We start from the raw sequence: 24,302 nt of genomic DNA, 5'->3' as shown, positions 1-24,302 counted from the left end.
CCAAAAATGAAATTGTCTTCATGGAGATGTTATTATTTTGCCAGGAAGGTTCCAAAGAATAGGATTAAACATATCGATCTCCAGGTGACAATACAAAGTGAAATTACACGTCAAATCACTGTGACAAGGTATTTTCCCCCCAAATGTGTTCTTTTGAGTAATAAAAACACCTGAATAAATGAAGTTATGAACAGAGTCTGGTCGCTTCCTCTGTCGCACTTGAGTCAAACTGAAGTGAACAATCAGATTTGTTTGTTTCCGTGACACATGTGAAACCAAAGAGTCAAAATCAGACTTCTCTCCTCTTTTGAGTGTTGTGCTTTGCTCACTGATTCTGCAGAAATAGGCAATGTTTTTCTGTGATATTTCTTTCCTTTAATTTTCCTCGTAAGCAGTTTCTCACGAACCATAGGCTAATCCACCTGTCAATCATACCTATCTGAACTTGAGATGAAAACAGTGACCAGACTGATATCGATCTGTATAAAAATGCAGAAATATACTTCTGTACTTTCCGGGCTAAGTCTGTGAACATCTCCATACGCAGCTTATGGACACTCAACTGGAGAAGTTATGCAAAATCTCTTTAAAGAATTCATAGGTAATACAAATATATGTACCTTTTACTGAAGTTATATTCTGAATAAAATATGTCCAATGTGTGGCTGATTTTCCTTTCCATAGTGTCCCAGTGCGTATGGGCACATAATGGGAAACATAATGAACAGGTTAGACTTATGCTAATTGGCCAGCGTGGATTAACTTGTGCTGTCACCTTTTCCCCACACAACCCTCTGAACTTGTACTTCTTCTTATCTTTAAAAACACACGCTGCCATCTCCCTGGGCTTTCAGCGGCTTTACGTAACGCCGCTCCTGAGTTCTGAACTGTAATCAGGGCAAAGAACTGCACACGTGTTTTCATGCAGAAGCAAATTTACATTCTTTGCACAAACACATTGCTCCCGCTCGTTTCGGCTCGGTCGACTTCACACCAATTAGAGCCTCTCCTAAATTAAATCCATCTTTTTTCCCTCAGTTAGCTGTAGATGAAAGCAGCTTTATTTATAGTGTAGGCTGATAATAATAAGGCTAACTGGGTAGAGTGCGATAAGAGTCGGGGAGAGAGGGAGGGGTGCGTCGAGAGGGCGGGGGCGGGCTCACTCACCTCCGCGTGGTGTTCCTGGTTCTGCTGGAGGACCTCTATGACTAACTCCGCCAGGCGAATTGTTTCCTCCAGCTTTTTGGCAGGCGTGACTAAGCGGCCTGCGTTCTCTGAGACAAAAGGATGAGGGTGAGGGACGAGCAGTTAGTCAAGCACACAGAAGGATTTCCAGTGGGATTTGTATGTCTATTCAAATTTAATTATCTCCTAACAACATCACAGCACCTACACTGTAGATGTTTAGGGATGGCAAAGCCCAGTGTTATGCAAGTAAAGTAGTGTGTTGTAGTGACATAGAATAGGACTAAAAAGGCAGGCACAGAAATAGTGGCATTGAAATGACGATGCAAAGAGAGTTCATGCAGAAAATGGTAGCGCGCTAAATAAGCTCTAAACTGCGTAATGTCTAGTGTGGGTGTGACTATGTAAATGTTGATTCATTTGTATTTTCCACGTACATTATGTATCATTATGTATCTTTTCTGGTTGAGTGTTACTTCCACTGAGATGTTTTTGCTTTGCCTGTAATGTCCCACAGCATGGCATTAAACATACTTATCTCCATAGTTTCAAAGCACAAACATGGAGATAAGAATGTGGAGGACGGTCCACCAGAGAAGCTACATATTGTGATCCTATATAAGATTTATGGTTTGTTTATTTCAAGCACTATGATAATATTATGCTAAAGTGCATGTGACTGATACTTTTGTTTTTCAAATCATTACATTATTTGGTAGGATAGAATATGTGGTCAATATTTATCATAAAAGGAAAAATAAAAGTAGACAATTACACGTTGAAACAATCATTTAACAAACTAAAGGTGATACTAGGTATTATAATTTTTTCAAATCATAACTTTTGTGTGAATTATGTGGATTTTGGCCCTTGTTTAAAGTAGTCACATCTGCTGCTCATTTTCAAACCATAACAAAATGTAACAAAAATGGCCAAACTGGAGAAAATGTAATAATGTTCACAATTTTTTTGGCGACCGGCTTCTGACCCTATATATCAGTTATAGGAAGTATTTTGATTTGAGATATTGATAGTGATGCACTCATTTATAAAAGCTTAATATTCAATGTGATTTAGCAACGCTGGGACTGAGAATCCATCCTTATTCTATGCAAGTTAGTTGCCAAATCAAGCTTTAGATGAAACCTTTTGCGTACAGAATGTGTTATGACACAGCTGAACGTGAAGATGATTTCCCGGATTGTGAAGATTGCAAAATGACAGATGAGTAATTTGGAACATGGACATGAGACCAGATGGCCACACACATCTCAAATCAAAAGCACAGATATACATAACTCTACATGAAACAGTGACTGCTCTGGCATTATAACGTTTCATTTTGGATAAAGGGGCCTATGAATGCTTTGGTTAACTTGAGTATGTTTGATAGCAGCTGCAATACATTAAAAACAGCAAAACATTATTGGTAATGTGTTTGACTGTCATAAATACTTAATTAAATGGATTAAATGGAGGTAGAAATTACCTAGTGTTTTTTCACATTGCAAATAATACAAATCCCTTAATTACTTATTCATTATTAATTGTGTTGCATTGTATTGTCTCATTATGCTGGTTTGTTTTTAATTACACTGTAAAGCAATTTGGAACAATGTTCAGAAAGATGTTATTAAGATGAGATATTATTATTGCTTATAATTACCATATTGCCAATAACATTTCAACTGTTTAGGTCATTTAGATAATACAATACAATCTCTTACATAGATAGTGTGTTAGGAAAGCTTGAAACATGACAAACAGGTTTTGTGTACTGTATAGGTTAAGTGTAGCCTGTATAACATCTTATTGGAGGCATGCATATATTGTATATGAGCTTGTTAGCAGTTAGATCCGATAATCACCATGTATTATGTATAGATTAAATGCATAGATGTGTGCTTGGGGCTAAATCACAAACTAAACATGGCTTCACCTGGATCCTTTTGATCCTTTTGCCCTTTCTCAACTTCAGCGACCGACAGGAGGGAGAGAAAAGATAAAGAGGAGAGGTTTAGCATTAGCACGCTCTAGGGTTGTCTGTCAGGTTTCTGGGGGTTCACTGAGATCTGCTGGGGCCGCTCTCTGATCCGGGGACAGTGGGGCTTCTAGGCAACAGACAACAAACGTCACACAACATACAATCAAAACAGCGCCTGTGAAAAGTCAAATTAAAAAAGATGATCACAAACACAAAGAAAGAAGCTCGGACTTATCCATATACACAGGAGACACACGGAAAGCTGTCGGCATCAGACGAGACATTGAGTGGTATCCAAAATAATACCTATACTTTCTTTTCTATGTGGTCAAATTGTTTTTGTTTGTAGAGATAGATCCTACCTGGTAGGCACAACACGCCACTGACACATGAACCGAACCAAATGACTGGAGGAGATCACAATGTAAGCAATGTAAAAATGCATTCAAGTCAAAGTAACATGGGAATCCAAAACAAAATTAAAAAGCTTACAGACATGCTCACTCGTGTCCACTGATTGACTTGTGCTGCTTTTGGAACAGTTTCACCCCCGTCATTCACGCTCACAAACAAAGACGCTGATGTGTACAAATACTATATGTCGGAAAGTTTGAAAAGAGAAAAGTAGGGGTATGAGGTGAGCTGGAAGTGCAGGTAAAAATGTAAAAGAAATTTGAGGTTGAGGAGGTTCATGGACGCGGAGATGAAGGTACTCACGGATGGTTAAATCCATCACTTGAGACGCCAAGCAGAAGACAGGGTGCTCAAACATTTCCCTCTTTTTGCCTACAAAAAAGGATGGGACCGTGCAAGAGGAAGCTAGGGTCAGACATGGGAAGGCTACAAGTGAGAGGGATTATGGGAAGTTGAGTTCAGGAGGCACCTATAGTAAAGTGGCCTCATGGTGACAGTGGGAATCGTTGAAAAGATACTAAGTCCTTAGTATCTTTAGCACCCTGAGAGCTTAAATAAGACATCCAAGAATGTCTTTTGATCATTGCATGTGTAATCCATGCTGTCATGTTATGTGTTAAAGCACATGCAAGCGGTGCAAGGAGGCTGGTCAGTTGCTTTTATATCCCACAGTTTCTTTAGTTAGTGTGGGAGGGAAGCAACGTGTACGAGAAGGAAGTGAAGGCGAGATCTTCAGACAGAGGTGAAAATAGAGAGAGATTGTCCAAAGGGCGAGAAGGAGTCCAGTCACCTAATGTCCAAAAGGGCCAGAGACACAGCCGGAGTCCATATAGTCACAATGACAGATCAGCACATCAATTAACAGATTTCAGGGCTTTGGATTTGAATGCATTTTTACTCACACACCTCTACACAAAAGCCAACTTGACCTACAGAACAGCACAGAGCTAAAGTGGGCCTGAAACAAAGGAGAAAGTTATTGGACTGAGAGACAAAAGGACCCACACACTGTCACAGGTCATTTGGGATATGGAAACAAATACCATATGCCAAGTGAGCTCACTACGTGCTCAGAAAGAAATCATGACAAGTCACATAAGAATTACTGTAAGAACGTGTCATTTTCCACACATTATCAACCGTGAAATAATAAAGTCACCTTACAGGCTGTAAACTGTGGCACATAAAATAACACATGTATAAGCTGTTTACCTTCAATTTGGGCATATTCTTTAATCCGCTGATAGTTGAGCTGTGCTGCCTGCTCCAAACATTTGCGGATTACTCCTTTCACTTCTTCTGGAGGAACCGGGGTCACTATGTCTTTCATCAGGACCTGCAAATGCAGTTAAACAGGGTTGGCAAATATCATCCCTTCATTAGTGCTGTTAAAACATGTTCCTAATCTACACACCCTCTCTAGCAAAGATAAAGTTGCTTTGAGTGCCCCCTCTGGACGTCCGAAGGGGAAAAAATATCTACAAGAAAGGACACAAAGTTCAGTCAAGAAATCTGACAGAATGTTGCCTGACTTGAGGTTGTAAGATGTAAGTGATTAGCTAATCACCTGAAATTTACAATCTGGTTCTCCAAAATCACACGCAACCGCTCCTTGATGTCTTCAAAGCGTTCCTTCTCGTCCACGATGACTGTGCTGAGCCCGTCGGGCCTGTGAAGATCACACCACAAATTTGAAGGGAGCAGACGTCCCGTTGAGGTTTCACTTATGCAACTTGGTCTGAGTCTAAGCAATGAGCTGCCAGCTTTAAGCTCCACAAGAGCACAAGGAATGATGAGATCTCAGAGTAACAACCATGAAAATATAACTTGAGCTCACCTTTTGGGCACTTGAAAGAAAGGAAATTTGAGATCCTTTCTCTTTCTAAACTTGAACATGCGTGCCGGTAATTTGGCAGTGCTGGGGTCTGGACTTGGGCTGCTCTGTGGGGACTGGAGGGCCTCATAGCCCAGCGGCCCACAGTAGCTGCCCTCTCTGACTTTTACAGACGCATGGGAGGATGAATAATATGGAAAGTAAGAAACTATGTCAACAAAGGACAAAGAGATAGGAAAACAAATGATAGAAACAAAAGCATACAGAAAAAAATGTGATTAAAAGTGATTAAATCATAACACAAAAGCAACACAAAATACCAACATAAAAAAGCACAAACCATACCAAATCATGAACAATGAGACAGAATGACTATTTACTTTGAGGACGCTGCTTCTACTCTATGTGGGATCATAGTGCATTGTCCTAGTTCTGCGGACTGGTTTGTGAGACGTGTGAGTGCATTTGTGAGAGGTTTGTGCACACCTGTTCCCATGGACATGGGACGCACAGAAAGCAAAGCTGTAGTGCAGCAGAGTGGGGTCGATAATGGCCCCCTTCTCTGCCCTCTCCAGCAGGTCCCGCAGGTAGCACAGGTGTCTGTGACAGCCTCGCACTCCATTCCTGGCACAATACTCGTCCAGCACGAAGACCTGGCCAGGGCTGAACCATCCCTGCACAAAAGAGGTTCATTTTAAGAGTAGTTTATTCTTGAAAAGCAACAGGACGAGTGCAGGATCTTACCAAGCAGCAGAAGGTGTCGTTGAGTCTATGGTCCAATGTGAGCCGCTGCACCATCTCAAAAAGGGAGGCGTGGTCAAAGCTACAGGGGTTAGCCGAGATAAACTCATCCATGCCGTGTTTCTGAGCTCTGTCAGCATCTATCCGGCCAACGGCACAGGGAGAAGCACACGGTTCAGAGGACGGCTTTGAGTGGGCCAGTCAGTCAGTTCAACACAGCACAAACAGGGGAGCTATTTGGCTACTTCTAAGGGCAAATTATAAACACTTACAGCTTACATTGTCAACTTGCATTGTGTCAAGCCAGCGTAAAGAGATTGGTTAACTACAACTATGCTACAAGGGACAACTGCCTGGACAACATGTGCATGCAAGACTTTCTCATTCCCTGAAGTTGTTGTTACATAAAATGTCAAAATCCACAATGAGAAAAAGTGCTCTAGGACAACCTGCAATGCACACTAACTAAATGATGTAGTCAATAGCTTCTGCCATTCTTGCTACATGACATATGTAGTGGTAGGACTACATTAACAGCCATGGAAAAAACTAAGTCTAGCTCTCAAAAATATGCAAAGTAGTAACACATTTGAAGAATAGATTAACATTAAAATCTGGAAACAATACAGAAGATGATGAGGACATTCAGGCAAACTGTAAAGAGATGCAGTGGCGTCCTCCGTGAGAGACAGGCCATGTCATGAAACACTCTGTGAATGACGATGACTGGAGCGTGAAGGCGGAGCGATTATTTTGAGGGGAGCTATAGGCTGATGGACCAAATCAGGCATCGAGTGACATCTATCTACCCTACAGGTTTAGGAAGGTCAAAAGGGCAACTACGATGGGAACTTTCTAGTATAGAGGTGCGAGCTGTAAGTAAGTTATTTTAGTTCATATAGGAGACACAAAAACGCGAGACAACAGGTAAAACATGGGCAAAGTGACATGTAGAGGGCGCGGTTGTGCAGAACATTTAGATTAAAACGTGTTATTAGTGAGTGGAAGAGGTGTTGTGAGCAAAAGTGAGCAAAAGTGGTCAAAAATGAGCATGAAAATACAATCCAAAGAGTGAAATGCTAAAGGGGTGAGCTATGAGACAAGGTGACTAGGCTGAAATTCTCCTCTGGCTGGTTGGAAAAAAAAAAACACTCAAGAATACAAGTCAATACTACAGTGGAATAAACAGTTGTCAATAATCACCCATGAGTGATAAATTGTGAATAGGCACGTAGTGTTGGCATTCATTGATAAATCATTACATGCTGGAGATCAGTGTGACTCCTCATTAACTTTTAAATACCATGCACATTTGCAGATTCAATAATATTTATTTTTTCATTTTTTTTTCTGGCATTCCTTCAAGTTTTGCTATAGGCATTTGCAAGTTGACAATACTTGGAGTATGTTGCAGTGTATTCATGGTTCTCTAACAAGGCATACCACTACTGGAGAAGTCTATTAAAGGGTAGCAATACAATTTGGTGCATGGGTTACGTAGCATGAAGCTGACATTCTCCGGGGTTTATGGGGAGGATAAGAGTATTGATAATGTTTTTGTTATGGTCACATGACACAGGTGTGGTCCTATACAGGCAAACAAAAGGGCAGTCAAAAACAAAAATGAGTTCTGGCCTTTGCTCTATTGGTATAACTGTGATTTCTATGGCTACAAGCTAGAAATGCTAATTATGGGATAGGTCCGGAGTATTGTACTGGCAGTAGGGGGCGGCATAAGCTATACTCTGTCTACTGGACATTCAGAATACTCCGCGTACATATTTGCCAACTCTCAAAGAAAAAAAAAAAGAAGTCAAAAGATTGAGCCCTCTGATGTAAAGCAGATGATAATGTACTACAGATTTGAACAAGCTTGCCAAAAGGAAATGTACCCTATATTTTAAGATTATGTAAGGCTTTACTCTGAGGGATCTGCCCACCAATGAGAATAGAGAGAAGGCAATTATGCAGTAACAGCTGTAAGATCAACTTGAACCATTGCTGAAATCAAAAACTTCTTACATGCATCCTATATTGGCACAAATGGATGCGTATATATACTTCTATCCTCGAGTAGAGGTCGTCGGGGAAAATAAATAAACTAAGATCTAGTAAGAAGACATGAAGCGAGACGTGAAAGGAGAAGAGAAAGGAGGAGGGGGAATCAGAGAGATAGAGAACGTTGCATTGGTCAGATAATCAGCGGGGATTATCTGAGTTGTGCCGGCTACAGGGAAGCACTTACCCTTGAGTCCAGCTAGAAGACAGCAGGGTAAGAAGGAACAAACCAGAATATAACATAAAGACTAGCAACAAGGCTGGAGGAAGAGAAGAGATACCCTGACCTAGCAGCTACTAGCATCACTCAAGACGGGTAACAGGCAGAAAGCATGAGAAAGTAGTAGAAAACACAACTGAAAAAACAACAGCCTATATACCGACATGAGGTGTGGTGGTGGGTATGTGGCGAGAGACATTTTGTAAAGAAGAGAGAGAGAGAAAGAGAAGAGATTGACAGAAAGAGAGAGAGAGAGAAGTGTGAAGAGAGCAATAGGAACAGGCAGAGAAGACGTCATGTGTCATCTTCACTCTGCTGCAGTGCCTTTATCTGGCTTTAAAGGTTCGGTACTGTCAAACTCCCGAGCTGAAGATCACAGCGGGGGCTTACAGTCAAAAGCCAGACATATATAAAACATCATAACCGTCGTAATTTACACCCGGTTTCTACTGTGATTCAATGTCCACAGTGTGTTTCATTTGTGTGCGGATACGTTTCTTTAGAGGAGGGTTAACTCTAGTAAAACGTATTCAACTCATTTTAATCTTTTCCACTGTAGCCAGCAAGGTGCGCTCACACTTGTTTGGTCCTGGTTTGATTACAATTTAGTCCTGGTGCAGACTGGTGTTTGGTCCGGTTCTAGTCCTGGTTTTGGCCTGGTCTAGCTTTCCTTAGTTCCTTGCATAGCAGTGTTGGAAGAAGTACTGAATTGTGTTGCTTAAGTAAAAGTACAGTTACAGGAGCAAAAGAATAATCAAGACAAGTAAAAGTATAAGTAGCACATATAAAATATACATAAGCTTAAAATTGTACTTAAAGGTTTTGAAGTAATCACTTAAATATGTACTTAAAGAGTATAAAGTACGTATTTCACACATATTTTACGAACTGTTAAAGCGTTAAATGTAATGCTTTTGATCAAGAATTGTGCTGATTTTTGGTCAACAGAAGCAAGAATTTCCTAATTTGTCTTGTGAATTTTATGTATATGTTTAAAATTTTGCTAAAAATTGTGCAAAAAATAAGCCCTCAAACCATGGAAGGCACTTTATACTTTTAAGTCCAGTTCAAAAATGTAATGGAGTCGTAAAACAGGTACCTACTCTCAAATGTAGTGACGTAAAAGTAAAAAGTATCCAATGTAAAAAACGACTTGAATAAAGTAGAGATATCTAAAACAGTACTTTTGCATTCGGACTTTGTTACAGTCCTTGTATTTGATGTGTTTGCAAGTGTGAACGCACCCTGACTGTACCATCTTCATTGTTTCTTTTTTTAATTGACAAATTGATCGCGAACCAGCTGAACCAGAGAAGAAAAGCTTCAAACTTTTGTATCGCTGTTGCTTTATATTACCTAACACCTCAACACAATTTGTACACCGCAGAATATCAACCGGACACAGCACACTTGATAACGAGAATAATTACACCCCATCGGGACACTTTCGATGGACTTTCCGCAGCAGAGTGAGGAGGCTGTGTATGTTATGGTCCCAGTGCCATTCAAGAGCACCGGGGTTGAAACATGTTTGCGTGGTGTGCCACAATGTTTCAGGGAGGAAGAGGAGAGTCTGTGCCACTGTGGGGACGCTTTGAATGGCAACAGCTGGCATCAGAGAAGTCAACTAACCACAAGAACACTCACATACTGGACAAAGAAACCAATGGAGAAACAACATAGACTTTTAGGTGGTTAAAGATTCTTACAGTTCATGTCTTTAGATTTACTAGTACAGTATGTAACGAGAATACTGAGCTCTTAATCACATTGGATAGAGTGCCAATTGTATAAAAAAAAAAAACACTGTACTTTGCTTGAAATTGTTCCGAATAGCAGGATCTATTCTTCGTTTGTTATGAAGGAAAAAATACATTTATGATTTGGGCTTATACTTTTGCTAGTGCTACTTTTTTCCCTCTCAATAATGATAAAGAACACATTGAACAGACAGGAGTTTGTACAGATGCCACACTACTGTACATGGTCTTACCTTCACATTTGCTACATGAGTGGTGTTGCTAAGGGTATATTAGCAGAGTGGTTAGCATGTGCTACAACTTCCCTTTACAGCTATGCATGACTGTGGTTAGGGCAAAAGTTGTACTGTCTTAATCCAACCCCATTTCATTCTAGTCAGTCCTACTTAATCAGTTTTCTTTACATCAACAGGCCAATTTTTTAAGATTACAGTATTATAATTTATGGGGTTGCACCTTAAACAGTAGCGGTCCATCAGATGCTATGGGATTCCGTGATTTGTGTGTGCGTGCTTGTGTGTTAGTTCTACCAGCACATTTGTGACGGCAGTGCGGAGCGCATGGCGTGAGACAACAATGGGTTCGACCTTTACATTGATTTGTGGATGAAAACAGCCGTCTACGATAGGTGAGCTTTAATGGTGAGGTTACATGTGGTGTTACTTACAGAACTGCGAGATGGGAGCGTCCATCTGAGCGGAGACGCCCCCTTTGGAGTTGAGTTTCTGGACCTGAGTGGGCGGGACGGGCTTGTGGGACTGGCCCGTGGCGCGGTACATGGCCTGGACCCACAAGATGCGGTCCTGTTCGTCGTCGCTGGCAAAGATTACAGTGTCGCCCTCTTTCACTGCATTGAAGAAGGTTCTGCCCCCATCCAAACCTGATCACACACAAGACGAGTTATCCAAAATAATGAGAAGTATATTCGGTGTACACCTTATCTTGCATTGAAATAAGGAGGTTTTTATCTTGTGCATTTTATATTTGTTATGTTATATCACAGTTTTGCATTTAATATTTGTATGCTGTTTTATTCATTCAACTTCAAATATTTTAATGAAAAATTGTGAGAATAATGTTTGAAGTTAACATTTCATTAGTAATGATTAGCACAGACCTGGTTGTGGGTCACTGTAGTCTACAGTGTATCCGTCCAGCTGGAGAAGCTCCTGTGGCTCTGACTTCTTCTCTCTGTAGCTGCACATGGCAAATGTGTATTGGCTCACCTAATAAAACAAAACATCAAATTATAATAGTCATGACTGACTCAACAAACACTATTTCAACTCAGCAGCCCTCACACTACAGCTACTATAGACTTCAACAAGGAAGCTGCATATATGAATGTTTGTACTAACTTGTACAAGGACAAAGAAACGCTTCTTCCAGCGTTTCCAAACATTCTTTCCAAATGCCCAGAGGTACCTGCAACGCAAAATTCACATCAATAAAATCTTAGTGCCGGCAAGATTATTTTCAATGCTCTTGTATAAATAAAGCATAACTCTGTTTTACATTAAGCAGCTCCTAATTTAAAACACTGCAAGTACACCTTTGCCTCCACCAGGGGGTTTAGTGCACTTGGCAGTATTTTTCCATGGTAGTGACTAGAAAATGAGGCCAAGGAGTTGTGAGAGCTGGAGCTCCAGAAGAAAGGCCGGCCTCACCCGCAGTGCTTCATGTTCTGAGGCTTGTCCATGCGGATGGCCAGTTTAATCCGCAGGTCCGGGTCCGGGCACGCCTTGGTAACAGTCATCTTATGGAGCTCTGACTGTTTGGGACTGTTGGGAGTGGGGTGGAGCACAACCTGCACTCAGAGAACATAATGTAATAGATTTAATAAAATGACCATCTCCTCCAACATTAAAAGCGAAAGTGTTTGATAGAAGCTGGTGTGAGTCCTTGAGTTTTATGGGAAGTGAGAGAATGGAAGTGTTAGAGAGCGGCGCTTTGCTGTGGCTCCCTGAAGAGGAGGCCTAATCTCTTTTTGCCGAGTTAAAGAGCTTTCCGGAAACCCGCTTTTCTGCGATCGCCGCTGCAGAGGGGATCAAAGAGGCCCGCAAAGACAAGGTCAGAGCCACGGCAAGATACGTACCACTACATCAACTTACTAAAACAACATGGTTTTGTCGGCAGGTAGCTACAATTAACCTCTGAATTATTCTATATATGCACACAATATTCCATCTTAGGTTCATTATTATTTTTATTATCATTATTGGTTAAATTGTCTGTTTTATTTTCAGTGTCTATACAGACCTCTAGTTTTCATATTATTCATGGGTTTCCGGTTTCTGTTATTCGTGACATTTTGGGGAATTTATACCATTTAAAATATATTTAGAATTATATTTTGCTTTCATTTGTTAATTGCAATGTAAAGGACATCATTCTGAAACCCATGGATAATAACAGAAGAGAAAACTTGCTGAGAATAAACTCGGACAAATGTTTGCCTAAGGATTGGGGAACAAATAAAGCACTGCTGTCCCCTCTGGTGTCTGAACTTATGTACTATTTTTATAAAGGGACGCAAACCAGGATTAGGTGTTAGCTGTGAGAAAAGTACATACAAGTTAAACTATGCACTAAAACTTGAACATGATTGTAGTGTCAAAAGATCTTTGACACTACAGCAACACTTCCTTTAAAACACGTATGTCTCACCAAAAGGCTCCAAAGACCTGATCCCTGCGGCGAACGACATACGGAGCACTCTTTGTTCTCCTTCCCTGGACGAGCTGGAACTCTCGCAAAACGTTCTTAAATTGCTATATTTCACATTTAAACTGACTCCATGCGTCACTGTGTGGTCTATGTTTGTTAAACAGATGCCTTAAGAAATGTGTTATGTTCATGCCATAATGTGCATTTCCTCAATACCTAATGATGTGTGTGTTGCAATATTTTGTTATGTTACATGTCATTGTGCTGGTTCAAGTTAAAATTGTCCAAATTTGGAACAATAAGAGTTAAAGCCTTTTTTAAAGCCACACCTCAAAAGGTCAGATAAAAAGCTTCTCACTCTCTCTCTTGCTCCTGGACTTCGAACACAACTTTAAAGCTGGGACACTAGCGCCCCCCTGGGGTGCGCCCCCCCTTGCCTCATGCTTCGGGGTGCTGCTCATACGCCTGGACTGACACAAAGGTGCTTCTGAAAACACCTCAGGCCTCTGCCGGACATCCACGTCTTAAATATGAATTTTAACTCCACACAATATTGTCCATTTATTGGCGTCGCCGTGTGAGGAAGACAAATCATGTAGTATATTATACTACATGATTATAACTAAGATTTAACTAAATTACACCTAGTTGTCTTTAGTTTGACCATTCTGTAATCTAGGGTGTAAACTCGGCCAATTTACTCAATAGTTCTTAGCTGACAAATTAAAATGACAACAGGTTTATTTTCTTATAAGAATGTTTAAACTGACATCTGTGAATTGTTCCTCACATTACTATAATCGAGGAATTTTTTTGAGTAACAGTACTTTTTTGAGTAGATGTATGTTACACTTGAGTAAAATGTAACTATACATTGCAATTAAGTAAACATTTTGCGTGTAAGTGTAATTAGTTATATTTAAAAATCTGTTGCCTCACTGTTGTATCTTTCCACATCTGCAAACACTCAAAACGACACAGCATCGCCTGCTCTGATTGGACATGGCTCAGAGAAAAAGTGTGATTTAAAACAACTTAATTAACTATTTCCGATTAAAACCATTTTAAACAATTTTCCTTCAAATTTAGTTGTAACAAGTGTTCTGAGCTGTGCTTCTTCTAAATTATTCTTTTACAAGTACAATTTTGGAAACAGCACTTGAGTGCATTATTAGCCATTTAACTTTACTTTTACTTTCAAACGTGCAGTACTATTTCCACTACTGCATATACCGTTAAATACTTACCTCACAGGCATTTTTTTTTAACCTGCTTTGCGACTGAGCGTGGTAATGTTCTAAGTGCGGCTGACGTGTTGAGCTGTAACCCGTGTATTCTGTATAAACAGGTGTAAAAGGTAGAAATAGGGAGCGTCACCCTGCCCAGCTCCTTGTCCTCGAGCGCCAACACGCCGGTGCTCTCCGTAAACAGCTTCACCTTGACGGCAGGCAGTGGGTGCGTGGTGGTGAAGTCCCCCTGTGTGCCCCAGCTGAAACACACAACATCCAGTCCCGTGAGGCTAGCTTCCATGACATCATACGAGGCCGACGTTTTCAGTGCGGTCCTAAATTAAAACGGTGCAGGTGCAGGAGGGGGGACGAGACAAGCGCACAGCCACTAACGCACAACAACAGCTGACACTTTACGCACCGCTGGGATCGCCGTTAACATTGCAGCGGAGAGCTAATACATTTATGTAGTTCATGACACACAAAGGAACGCTGCAGCAGAAGAGAGTGGATGAGACAATGAATAATAGCACTGTCCCTTCTCCCGTCTATTTATAATCCATACATTTCTTAAACCTGCATGATTTCTCTATAACAGAGCGCTCATCCCATCAGCGAAAGGTATTGAGTATGTCAGCTGGGAACAAGATACGGCGGAGATCCTAAAATTAACTTGGCGTAGTAAGGCATGTTCTGTTTAGTAGCAAAAAGGTGACAGGCTTTTTATTCGAGAAAGAAAAAACAATCTTTGCAAAACATATTGGGAATGAACAAATTGGACAAAGGAACAATGTAGGGTAAAGATGACATAACGTTCATTAAATACCTGCCGTGATCCGATTATACAATATACATCATTTGTCCTACTTACTTCCCACTGGTTTGCTTATTGTGTTGCTTTGACTTTTACTCATGTGAGGTTGGACTATGAATGTGGCAAGGCAAAAACATGTGGACAAAACGACATAACAGACGATATAATATAGCAGACAATGAAAACAGTATTCAATTTACTGATGCACTGATAGTTCACTATCAATCAGTTTCATCTCCTCATTCGGCCTGTAAATGTACATTAGAAAACGATTTACTGATTTAGAATGGCACAAAATGTCTCTTATTTTTCAACTTTTATTTTTACAAAGCTGAAATGAATGCTGGCAAATCCCATTCAGACCAGGAATTGTTTTAATAAACCTTAATTAAACCTTTATTGATAAGGAAACATGTAGCCAGAGAGTCACAAGGATGCACTTTGCACCGATCATAGAAGGTAAAAAACAAATGAATGCATAAATTACTAAACAGATATGTTTATTTGATATGGAGACCCCAAAAAACAAAATGGTATGAATATCAAAAATTAGGAGAATTTATATCTAGGTTTATGATGCTAACAGGCAAAACATGTGCTCTCCCTCCTTCTTTTCTTCCATTGTCTTGAAATGTGCTGTGATGATTTTGTAATTGTGATGAATGCAAAGCCCAGACACTGCAGTTCCTGCATCCCGAGCAGCAGCTGAAGGGAGCCATTGTAACACTACGAAGGTGACCTTGTGGATCAATCTAGGTTCTATTTATAGACCTGACATCGCTGTGCAACTACAACTCTTCCTCTAAATGATATTGAAGCTCAGCTAGGTCAAATTACTTGTGATTACTGACAATATAAGGGAAATACATGCATTTGAAGTCTTCTACAGATGCGAGATTGTTATATGTGACAGTGTTGTTCCTGTGCACATGTGATTTTCACCTACGCATTGAGCCTCTTTCTGTTTCTGTCTAAACCCTTTCTCATACACATCTTAGGCTCTCTGAAATATGACTTGATAATGGCTGAAATAATACTAATACGTTTGCTCCTCGATTTATAATGATGTTGAAGGACATTTTAACAACAGCACAGTTAATACCATGACCATGAACTCAATTGAATGTACTGTGAAGAGTACACAGCGCAAGAAGCCAGGGAACAAAGAAGGTTTACCCAAGGAACTCAAGGTCATGAGAATAGATGAAATAGAAATAGCAGTTGAATAGGGTTCAAATGATTGAAACCTTTGAGAAGTTACATTTTCACTTTTAACAGAAAATCTTGTCTTGAAGCTTCAGTCTTTGAACTTTCAGTCTCCAGAATCGTCTGTCCTTTTGGCATTTCATTTTTTGAGGTCACAAGCCCGTCACAAATGCAGAGATTTGAATAGTGACTTGCCCTTTCTGAATAATGAATAAAACAAATTTATTCATGCTTGGGACTTATTAAGGGTAAGATAATAATCAAATATTAATATATGAGTTATTGACTGTATAGGACTTCAAATCGAGACTGTGGTTGGTCCCATTACACTTAGAAGCAGTTTGGAGGCTGATGTAAGATGCTTAAATGACAACTTACGTGGGCTTCGAAGCTTCAGCCTGGTCGGTTTGAAGCTTCTCTCCTCCCTCCACCTCCATTGTGCAGTACACAATCCGGTTTGGGGCCAGTGACTTGAGTCCTTGCACTTCCATGATCACCACCTGCAAGCACACAGCCACACACAGTGAGTCACCAGCATGTCCTGTCACTTCCAATCATTTTCTAAGACTTAACTTAGCTGCTGCAGCTTGTCCCGACAGCTTTGGGCATAAGGTGAGGTGCAGTTGACAAAACTAGGATTGAAACTAGTAGTTATTGATGGTTGCTAAGCTTCTGTGATCTGATGAGATCAGGCTGATGAAGTTGGACTGGCCAAGGTTAGTTCAGATTCACCAGTGCAGTACAAGTGGAACTAACTCTACAAAAAACATCAAAAGTGAAAAGATTTTTATTTTATTTTATTTTGAAATTGAATAAAAAATTCTACATAGCAGATGAATTGTGAACAGTACAATAGTACCGTATATACTTTTTACATAATTTCCACATGAATGAAGTGTTCAGCTTGAGGCAAATAATACTAAGTTAGTGACGTATTATTAGCAATAGAAAATATTAGCAATATTGGCCAGCAGGCAAAGTTGATTAGTTTAAATTATGAATGTATAAAATATGTTCAGTATTATTAGATCTTGATGTACCTTAAATAAACAATGAATAATTAACTTTTTAATAAATTAAGTGGTAAATGATTATATGTAACAGTACATTTTGATATTACAGATATTACAGTTCGTTCAATTTGTATTTGTATTAGTTTTGTAGGACTGAACCAGTTTAGAAAAATGTCAATATGTAATTTTTCTGACAAACATTGCAATTTTCATTTACAATTTATGTTTCAATTGTAGGAATTGATTCAAATTTCACACATCCATGAGCATTAATATTTGAGAGAAGATTGAAATATGAACGCCTAAACACAAGAATCCTAAACATTATTATCAGAACAGCATAATAAGATACAAACAGAATATTTAGTTTGATGCTGGCGTATTGGGAAAATATTTGTAATGACTTTTATTATAGTGTATTTGAGTCCACAATCAGCGTCATAGGCACAGAACATGGAGGTGCGACTGCTCCTCTTTGAGTGGTGATGATGAGCTGATAATAGGATGACTCACATTTAAGGCGCAGGTTAAAGGGGCTGGTTTTCACATGTGCAGCTCGTGAGACTTGAGTCTATTCAATCTCTATTCAAGGAGCACAATAATGTTTCCCCTGTTGCAGGTCAGCCACCTGCTAGTCTCCATGTTTTAGAAATGATTTAAAAGTGCACTATGTACCTTTTTCTGGGCGAGGGTCTGTCAACTGCTTGTCGACATGATGATATATCTCCATGGTGACATATTCTTTGCCTGATGTTCCACAGTATTGCGTCAAACTAGTTTATCTTTTGTTTATTCGATTACAGGTGTTTCTACGGCTCAAAAATATCTTCAAAAAAACATACATTCTTCCTGTGTGGCACCGTCTCTCCACAGATCTAACCTGTAACTTTGCCCAGTGGTGTCTCTGCTTGTCTGTAGGGGGATTGATATGTTTAAAGCCATATTGTGAAACATTCCAGGCAGAGAATATAAATGAAGACAAACAGGTGATGGACCCTCAACCAGAAAGGGTACACAGTGCATTTTGACTGTTTTGTTTATGATTATTGTTTGTTTGCTTGCATTTTGATAGATTTCTGCATGTTTGAGTTCATCTTGTATCGTTCTGTTTCTTTCACTAAGTCACATAAGATCAATATTGCAGTTTACAATTAACACAATGTAAAATGGCGATCTACTTATGTTCTGGAAAAACATGGAAAAACTGCACACTATTTCTCCTTCAAATAATGACTTTTTGCTTCTATTCTGGAAAAACCTCACATTTCTAGCAACTGTACAAACCTCTGGGTGAAGGGCAGTTCATGAAAAGTAGTTCCACCAGAATCACTTTTTCTTTTGTGCCTTGAGATGAAGTTCTACAATCAGCGTGTGCATACCTCGAGTGTGAAGGACAGCACCACGTCAGACTTGGACAGCGTGTTCTCGTCCTCCTGGCCCATGTCAATGATGGAGGTATTATGTCCGCGCTTCAGTTTCTGCAGTTTGAATTCCCCTCCTTTTGATACGGGCATGCTCTCCAAATTAGCCATTAGCTGGTTCACGGATGACTTCAGCTCCTCGATGTACATGGCCTCCATTTCTTTGGACACAAATTTAGGGAACTTGCCACCCTGGTAAAAAAAAAATGATAAATGAAGAAATTAAAGACAAAGTTGTATGTAATCTAGCCAAATGTCCTCTCTAAAAACGTTCTCTGTTTCTATTTTTTGTTAAATATTTCTATGCAAACATTTTTGTAAGCAGATGTGAGATTCTGACATTTTATCAATGATTAAGTGAATCCATAGAAAGAAGCATTGTCACCACAAATGATAATGACATACATTTTCCTTCAAATACATTTTATTGAATCAAATAAACATAGTAATTCTGTTTGGTCGTTCTAGAGATTTATGCAGAAATAAGTGGAGTAAGACGTGTTTTTTAAGCCTGAATACCCCCAAAATGTAAAGATACACAGCGTTTCTGGGATATACAGTAGGTGAGGTTCTCAAAAATCATGAAACATTATTGAGTATAATCAAAACATTGCAATACGCAGCCAGAGTAGGAATACATCCCATTTGGAAGAGAGCAGGCTGGTGGGTGGCTGCTCGCTCACAGTAGGTTGTCACCATATTAGTGACATACTACCAACTATACAACACGGCTTATTAAAGGGAATCTGAGGAGTCTCCTGCAGAGTCTGACTCACTCTGGCAATCTGGTCTGCCATCTGAAGACGCCCGTCCAGCTCTCTACGGATCTGTGCTGCCTGCTCGTCCAGGTTGTCCAACTGCAGAGACAAAACACAAAGCAAGAGGTTAACGAGGTCACACAGCAGGGCAGACATGTGTAGCGGTGTTCAGTCCCACAGAAAATAAAGGATCTGCGGTCACGCTTGGACAAATACCACATGGAAACTGGGACTAAACTTTACCCGGATTAAACCAGGACTAGAACAGGATCGAACCAAGTCGACATCAACTTAGCTAAAACTAGAGACAAACCAGGACAAGTATGAACGCAACCTAAGTGACCTCCAAGTTTAGTGAGTGTCGGAAGATATCAACGAAAAATATCAGTCCTGGTTTTGTCCCTAGTTTGATCCGGTTTTAGTTCATTAAAAAGGTGGAATGGACGATTTTTTTCAGCAAATTTTTTATCATATTTCCTCGTGGTGTGGATAAATCATTTGTCCTGCCACGTATCAATCATAAAACACACCTATCGCTCACCTGCAGCCGCGTGCGGTTCGTCCCCACGTTTCCGGGTGCCTAAGCGCATGGATCTATCATAATATAGTTCCCTCAGTGTACGGGGCAAAATGAAGACGGAGAAAGACAGTTCGAGCTGACGCAGAAGTGGACAGAAATCTACGGGAGACGAGAGATGTGATGCGCTCCGTTGCGCTACTAAACAAACGCACGTGTGTGTTGTATCAGTCCGCACGGATGCGCACTTAAGCCTGCGTTCTCAAATCGCCGAAAAATCGTCCATTGCGCCTTTAAGTCAATTTAACAGAGATATGTTAAAACATGTCTCTAAAAGTATTAGTTGAGGTTTAGATTACCGACAAATGTAAATGGACAGTAAAATGATCCAAAAAAGTTATACTGCATTTTATTTTTTACTATTAACGATATGCACGATTATTAAATTCTGTATTTCGTCAAAACAACATTTACGATATTGATGCAGTATGAAACTTGCAGAAAGCTATTTTAAGCATCGCCAAACCTTGCACCTTTATATATGCCCTGGTAATATTACTAATATGTGCGAAATGCTTTTTTTACTTCAGTTTTGTTGTTAGACAGAAAAAAATACTGCGTTTGCTACCATTTAATGATCATGCAGAGCGGAAATATCCTCACATGATTGATTCATTCATAAAGTCAAGCCAAGAAAAATATTACAGCATCATTTATATATCCTACTCACATTGTCTTAACCACAGAGATGCTAATTATAGGAGTGTGAAAAGGGACAACGTATATAAACCCACCACTATTCATTACAAAATTAAAGCCAATGTACGGTTGTGCGCTTTACAAGAACTGTCTTTTCACAAATGTTTGGTATTTCATTACATTGATATAGGTGATAAAGCCAATTACAACTCAAGTGATCAGTGGCATATATAGATTATTCATTGATCGAATAACACAAAAAGATGACACAATAAACAGGCAATGGTAAATTATTAATTCATGCTGTAGAAATATACAGAATGCCAATTTTACATATACAAAAATCAAACAAATACATTGGTTTGTATTGCCACTTGTACAAATTGCTTTTATAATCACATATTTTATACATAAATGGCTAAATTGGCTGATTTGAGAGACTTGACTGGCTTTTTCATTTGTGTCAAGCTTTGGTAGTGTTTGAGAATTTATTAATGACATCAACTACAATACCGAAAACACCAAATTCGTTTTCTTCTTTTTTATGAGTTGGAAATGGGAACATTTGATTGCGACCACAGGATCTGATTTTGACATTGAACATGCATTCATGAAAACTTGAACCTGGTTTGTTGAAAGCTGTAATCATGGCAGCCGGGTGTGATAGTGCACACGACAGCCTCACAGGGACCATCACCATAGAGACCAATGGACCAATGCACCCAGGCTGATTTCACTCACCTCAAAAACTCAAATCATTTGCCTCCAAGCATTCTAACATTAGCATAATAATGTGGCATTGTTTCTACACTATATGTCGTTCTAATGTTCTCCACGATCCTAAACACACAATATTTGATTACTGTATATTAAGGAAAAAGCCTGATGTTAAGAGAAGCCTAATGTTAAGAGAAAAACTCTTTTTGACACAATAGAATGTAATTTTCAACCCAAAATAATAGCAGTTTCTCCTAGCTTTTTTGTGGTCTTACACTAATTTATATTTATATTTATATATCGAAATTTATTCTGAAAAAGTTACATTTGATCCAATTTATGTGATTTTTTTCTTCAGGATCGATGCCTGCTCAAATGAATATCTAGTTCAAATATCAACTAGTATCAGTTTTTTTGACAATCCTAACATGCCCTTCCTCATGTGATGTGTGTTTTTGTCCAAGCTAAAGTCATGCACAAGGAGAGCTCTGGCTTGTGCAATGTGTCCCTCTTTGAATCTATATTGGAAATCCAATTCACCATTCGAGTGGTTTACTGGAATTTACATTTTACTACCAACATTATTCAGATTTATAGACGTGCCCACATATGTAAATAAGCAGCTAATGTTGGGCAGAGTGGCACTTCACGAGGAGACATCTGACATCAGTTAGCCTAGTTTTTGCCCCGCAGAGAAATTCAGGCCCCTTCTGACACATTAATAATGAATGAAACTTTTATATTAGCTGACACAAGGAAACAATAGAAGCATGTCTTTCTCCCCAATTTCTGCGTCTTGTTTATGTTCACCTATAAAAGCAATGGTAATAGAAGAGAATTGTGTGTGTGTGTGTGTGTGTGTGTGTGTATATAGAGAGATAGAGAGATCGATAGATATATAGATATAGATTATTATCATTATTGCTATTACATAATTGTCTGTTGAAGTTTTAAGGTGGCTCAACAAATCCCACAACAAGCAGTGATTTAGATCCCAATCTTGCCATGCGTTCTTGGCAAGGAAAACACTTGCTTGAATAGAGGCCTGTATGATTTTAATTGAAATAAATAACCTTTATCTTGCAATATCTTCACAATGAAAACAGTTGAATAATTAAATTACATATACCTTTTCTTTGGTAGCACAAATCAATACCTTCACTGATCACGCATGGCTTGTTCGCTCATTGTTCCTGTGTCTTTTTGACCCTCTCTGTGCCCCTTCTCCTCTGCTAATAGTCAGCCCGTGACTTCTGCTCACTCCTCTTTTTAAAGGATCTCCAAAAGGGGCAGAGAATCAATATGATAAATCCAGAGGGACAGACCGCTTTAATGTAATCAAAGTAGGTGAAGTACCTCAAAGCCAAAAGCCAATGAGAGGGCAGCGCTGGCTCCTCTCCCAGTGTCAAAAACTGTTCACGATTTAGACCAAGAAAACTGATTTTGATATTTAAACATACATACATACATACATACATACATACATACATACATACATACATACGTATGTATGTATGTATGTATGTATGTATATATACCATCTAGAGCTCAAATTATACCATATATTATTGATATATATATATTTTTCTACCATTGTTTTCATAAAATAATAATAAATTCATATTTAGACTGTATTCTGAGGTTTTTAATCGATTGTGGTATGGCCAATCCTTATTTGAATTTGATTTAATACTTTTTTGGGCAAAATGCCCTTTGTCTCCATCTTATAGAGTCCAAAGGACTCTATAAGATATCAAGGGTCTATAATTAATAGAAAATTACACAATGACAAGCATGATAATGAATGAATTGGAATCACTGCAGAACATTGCCCTCTTATGTAAGTGAGTCTACTGTCTCATTTGAGTGATGTTGAAATGGCCCTTTTAAAGGAGGACTGTTAGTGTGTGCTGAAGTCTGCTACTGTAACCAGCGCTGTCCAGTGCACCTTCCGCCACTCAGCTCTTCAGCTCAGAGTTCCTGTTTAGTAGAGCACATAATGTGACTTTGCCACCAGCTGCAACACAATGCAGTATCTTGAGTTATTCCTACACAACTGTGCTCCATAATGACATACAAACAGCACAGAGCTTCTTCTCTAGGGAGGCCTTACACCCATCTTTTATGTCCCTTTAGTCCTGTCTCACACCATGAAAAAGTGGATTCAGCCTAAGCCATAACTGTGACTGATGCTGATTGCGTTCTTGCCATGACTATGTGGTGAAGTTGACCTTTTCCCTGGTTGCTGCTAGAAATCCTGTGCCGACTGTCAAAACACCCCTCCCAAAAAAAACAGTGGGCAAGATCGGACTGCCGAGTTTGTGACATCTGAATCCCCAAAGAAATGTCAATGTACAATCCGGAAACCCAGCACTTTGGGTCTGACACTGCAGTTTTAAATATTGCGGCTTATAGGAGGATGTGGGGGAAGTGAGAGCAGATAATGTAAAGGGGGGATGGGCTGGACCCTGCTGCTGTTGCCCCTGTGTTAGTTAACACTGATGACATGGGCGTCAGGGCAGGCACTTGAGGTGCCAAGCTGAAGACATACTATTTAATTCAATTATGTCTACATTATGTGTAGGGCGCTGCTCACTTTTTTTTCCATAGAGAGCACTGTCAGGCATAGAAAATGTATCATCATCACAGTATAATTGATAACATAATAGTTAGTTTAGTTAAGTTTAGATTACTTGCCATTTGCAGTTAAAACCCACATTGGAAAGACGTGCAAAAAAGCCCAAAGCGCACAACAAGACATCAAAAACAACCACACAACATATAACATAATATACTAACTTCTCATTTGATGTGTTTGCTGTTAGTTTCAGTTTTGTCACATTCTGTTATTGATCTATAGTGTTTCTCAAAATTTGGTGCCTGTTTGTTTAATTTTGAATCAGTTTGCAAATGTACCAGTATGTCTTGTTTTTGGTTATCCTAAAATCAAGTTGTTGTTTGTTTTTTTTTGCTCAGTTTAGTTCTGAAAGTCATTTTCGTGCTACTTGGAAGACTTTTTTTTTTTGTGGTACTTGGTGTGAAAAGTTTGAAAACCATGAACTGAT

The 24,302-nt window shown here is 39.4% G+C and overlaps 1 protein-coding gene across 10 annotated transcripts in view; it reads right to left on the bottom strand.

Moving 5' to 3' along the window:
- cadpsb (Ca2+-dependent activator protein for secretion b) overlaps positions 1 to 24,302 on the bottom strand; it is a 60,550-nt gene that overhangs the window by 11,934 nt on the left and 24,314 nt on the right. For 4 of the 10 annotated variants that reach the window (XM_072452427.1, XM_072452428.1, XM_072452423.1 and 1 more), the window contains exons 4-18: positions 19,323 to 19,403; positions 18,505 to 18,738; positions 16,491 to 16,612; positions 14,241 to 14,352; positions 11,864 to 12,003; positions 11,555 to 11,621; positions 11,314 to 11,422; positions 10,864 to 11,076; positions 6,162 to 6,298; positions 5,904 to 6,091; positions 5,151 to 5,252; positions 4,998 to 5,061; positions 4,796 to 4,919; positions 3,125 to 3,157; positions 1,168 to 1,274 (exon numbers count right to left, since the gene is read on the bottom strand). In XM_072452427.1, the coding sequence (XP_072308528.1) occupies positions 1,168 to 1,274; positions 3,125 to 3,157; positions 4,796 to 4,919; positions 4,998 to 5,061; positions 5,151 to 5,252; positions 5,904 to 6,091; positions 6,162 to 6,298; positions 10,864 to 11,076; positions 11,314 to 11,422; positions 11,555 to 11,621; positions 11,864 to 12,003; positions 14,241 to 14,352; positions 16,491 to 16,612; positions 18,505 to 18,738; positions 19,323 to 19,403 (1,833 nt within the window). Of the gene's footprint in view, positions 1 to 1,167; positions 1,275 to 3,124; positions 3,158 to 3,886; positions 3,956 to 4,795; positions 4,920 to 4,997; positions 5,062 to 5,150; positions 5,253 to 5,903; positions 6,092 to 6,161; positions 6,299 to 10,863; positions 11,077 to 11,313; positions 11,423 to 11,554; positions 11,622 to 11,863; positions 12,004 to 14,240; positions 14,353 to 16,490; positions 16,613 to 18,504; positions 18,739 to 19,322; positions 19,404 to 24,302 lie in introns of all 10 variants that reach the window. The other 6 variants (XM_072452432.1, XM_072452430.1, XM_072452431.1 and 3 more) reach the window with 2 other exon arrangements.

This window comes from Eucyclogobius newberryi, unplaced genomic scaffold (assembly GCF_026437365.1).
Source record: "Eucyclogobius newberryi isolate DKJ021-1_F unplaced genomic scaffold, fEucNew1.0.hap1 SCAF_19, whole genome shotgun sequence".
Classification (NCBI taxonomy): Eukaryota; Metazoa; Chordata; class Actinopteri; order Gobiiformes; family Gobiidae; genus Eucyclogobius; species Eucyclogobius newberryi.
Note: the sequence above shows the minus strand (reverse complement) of the source record. Positions and strands in the feature narration are given on the sequence as shown.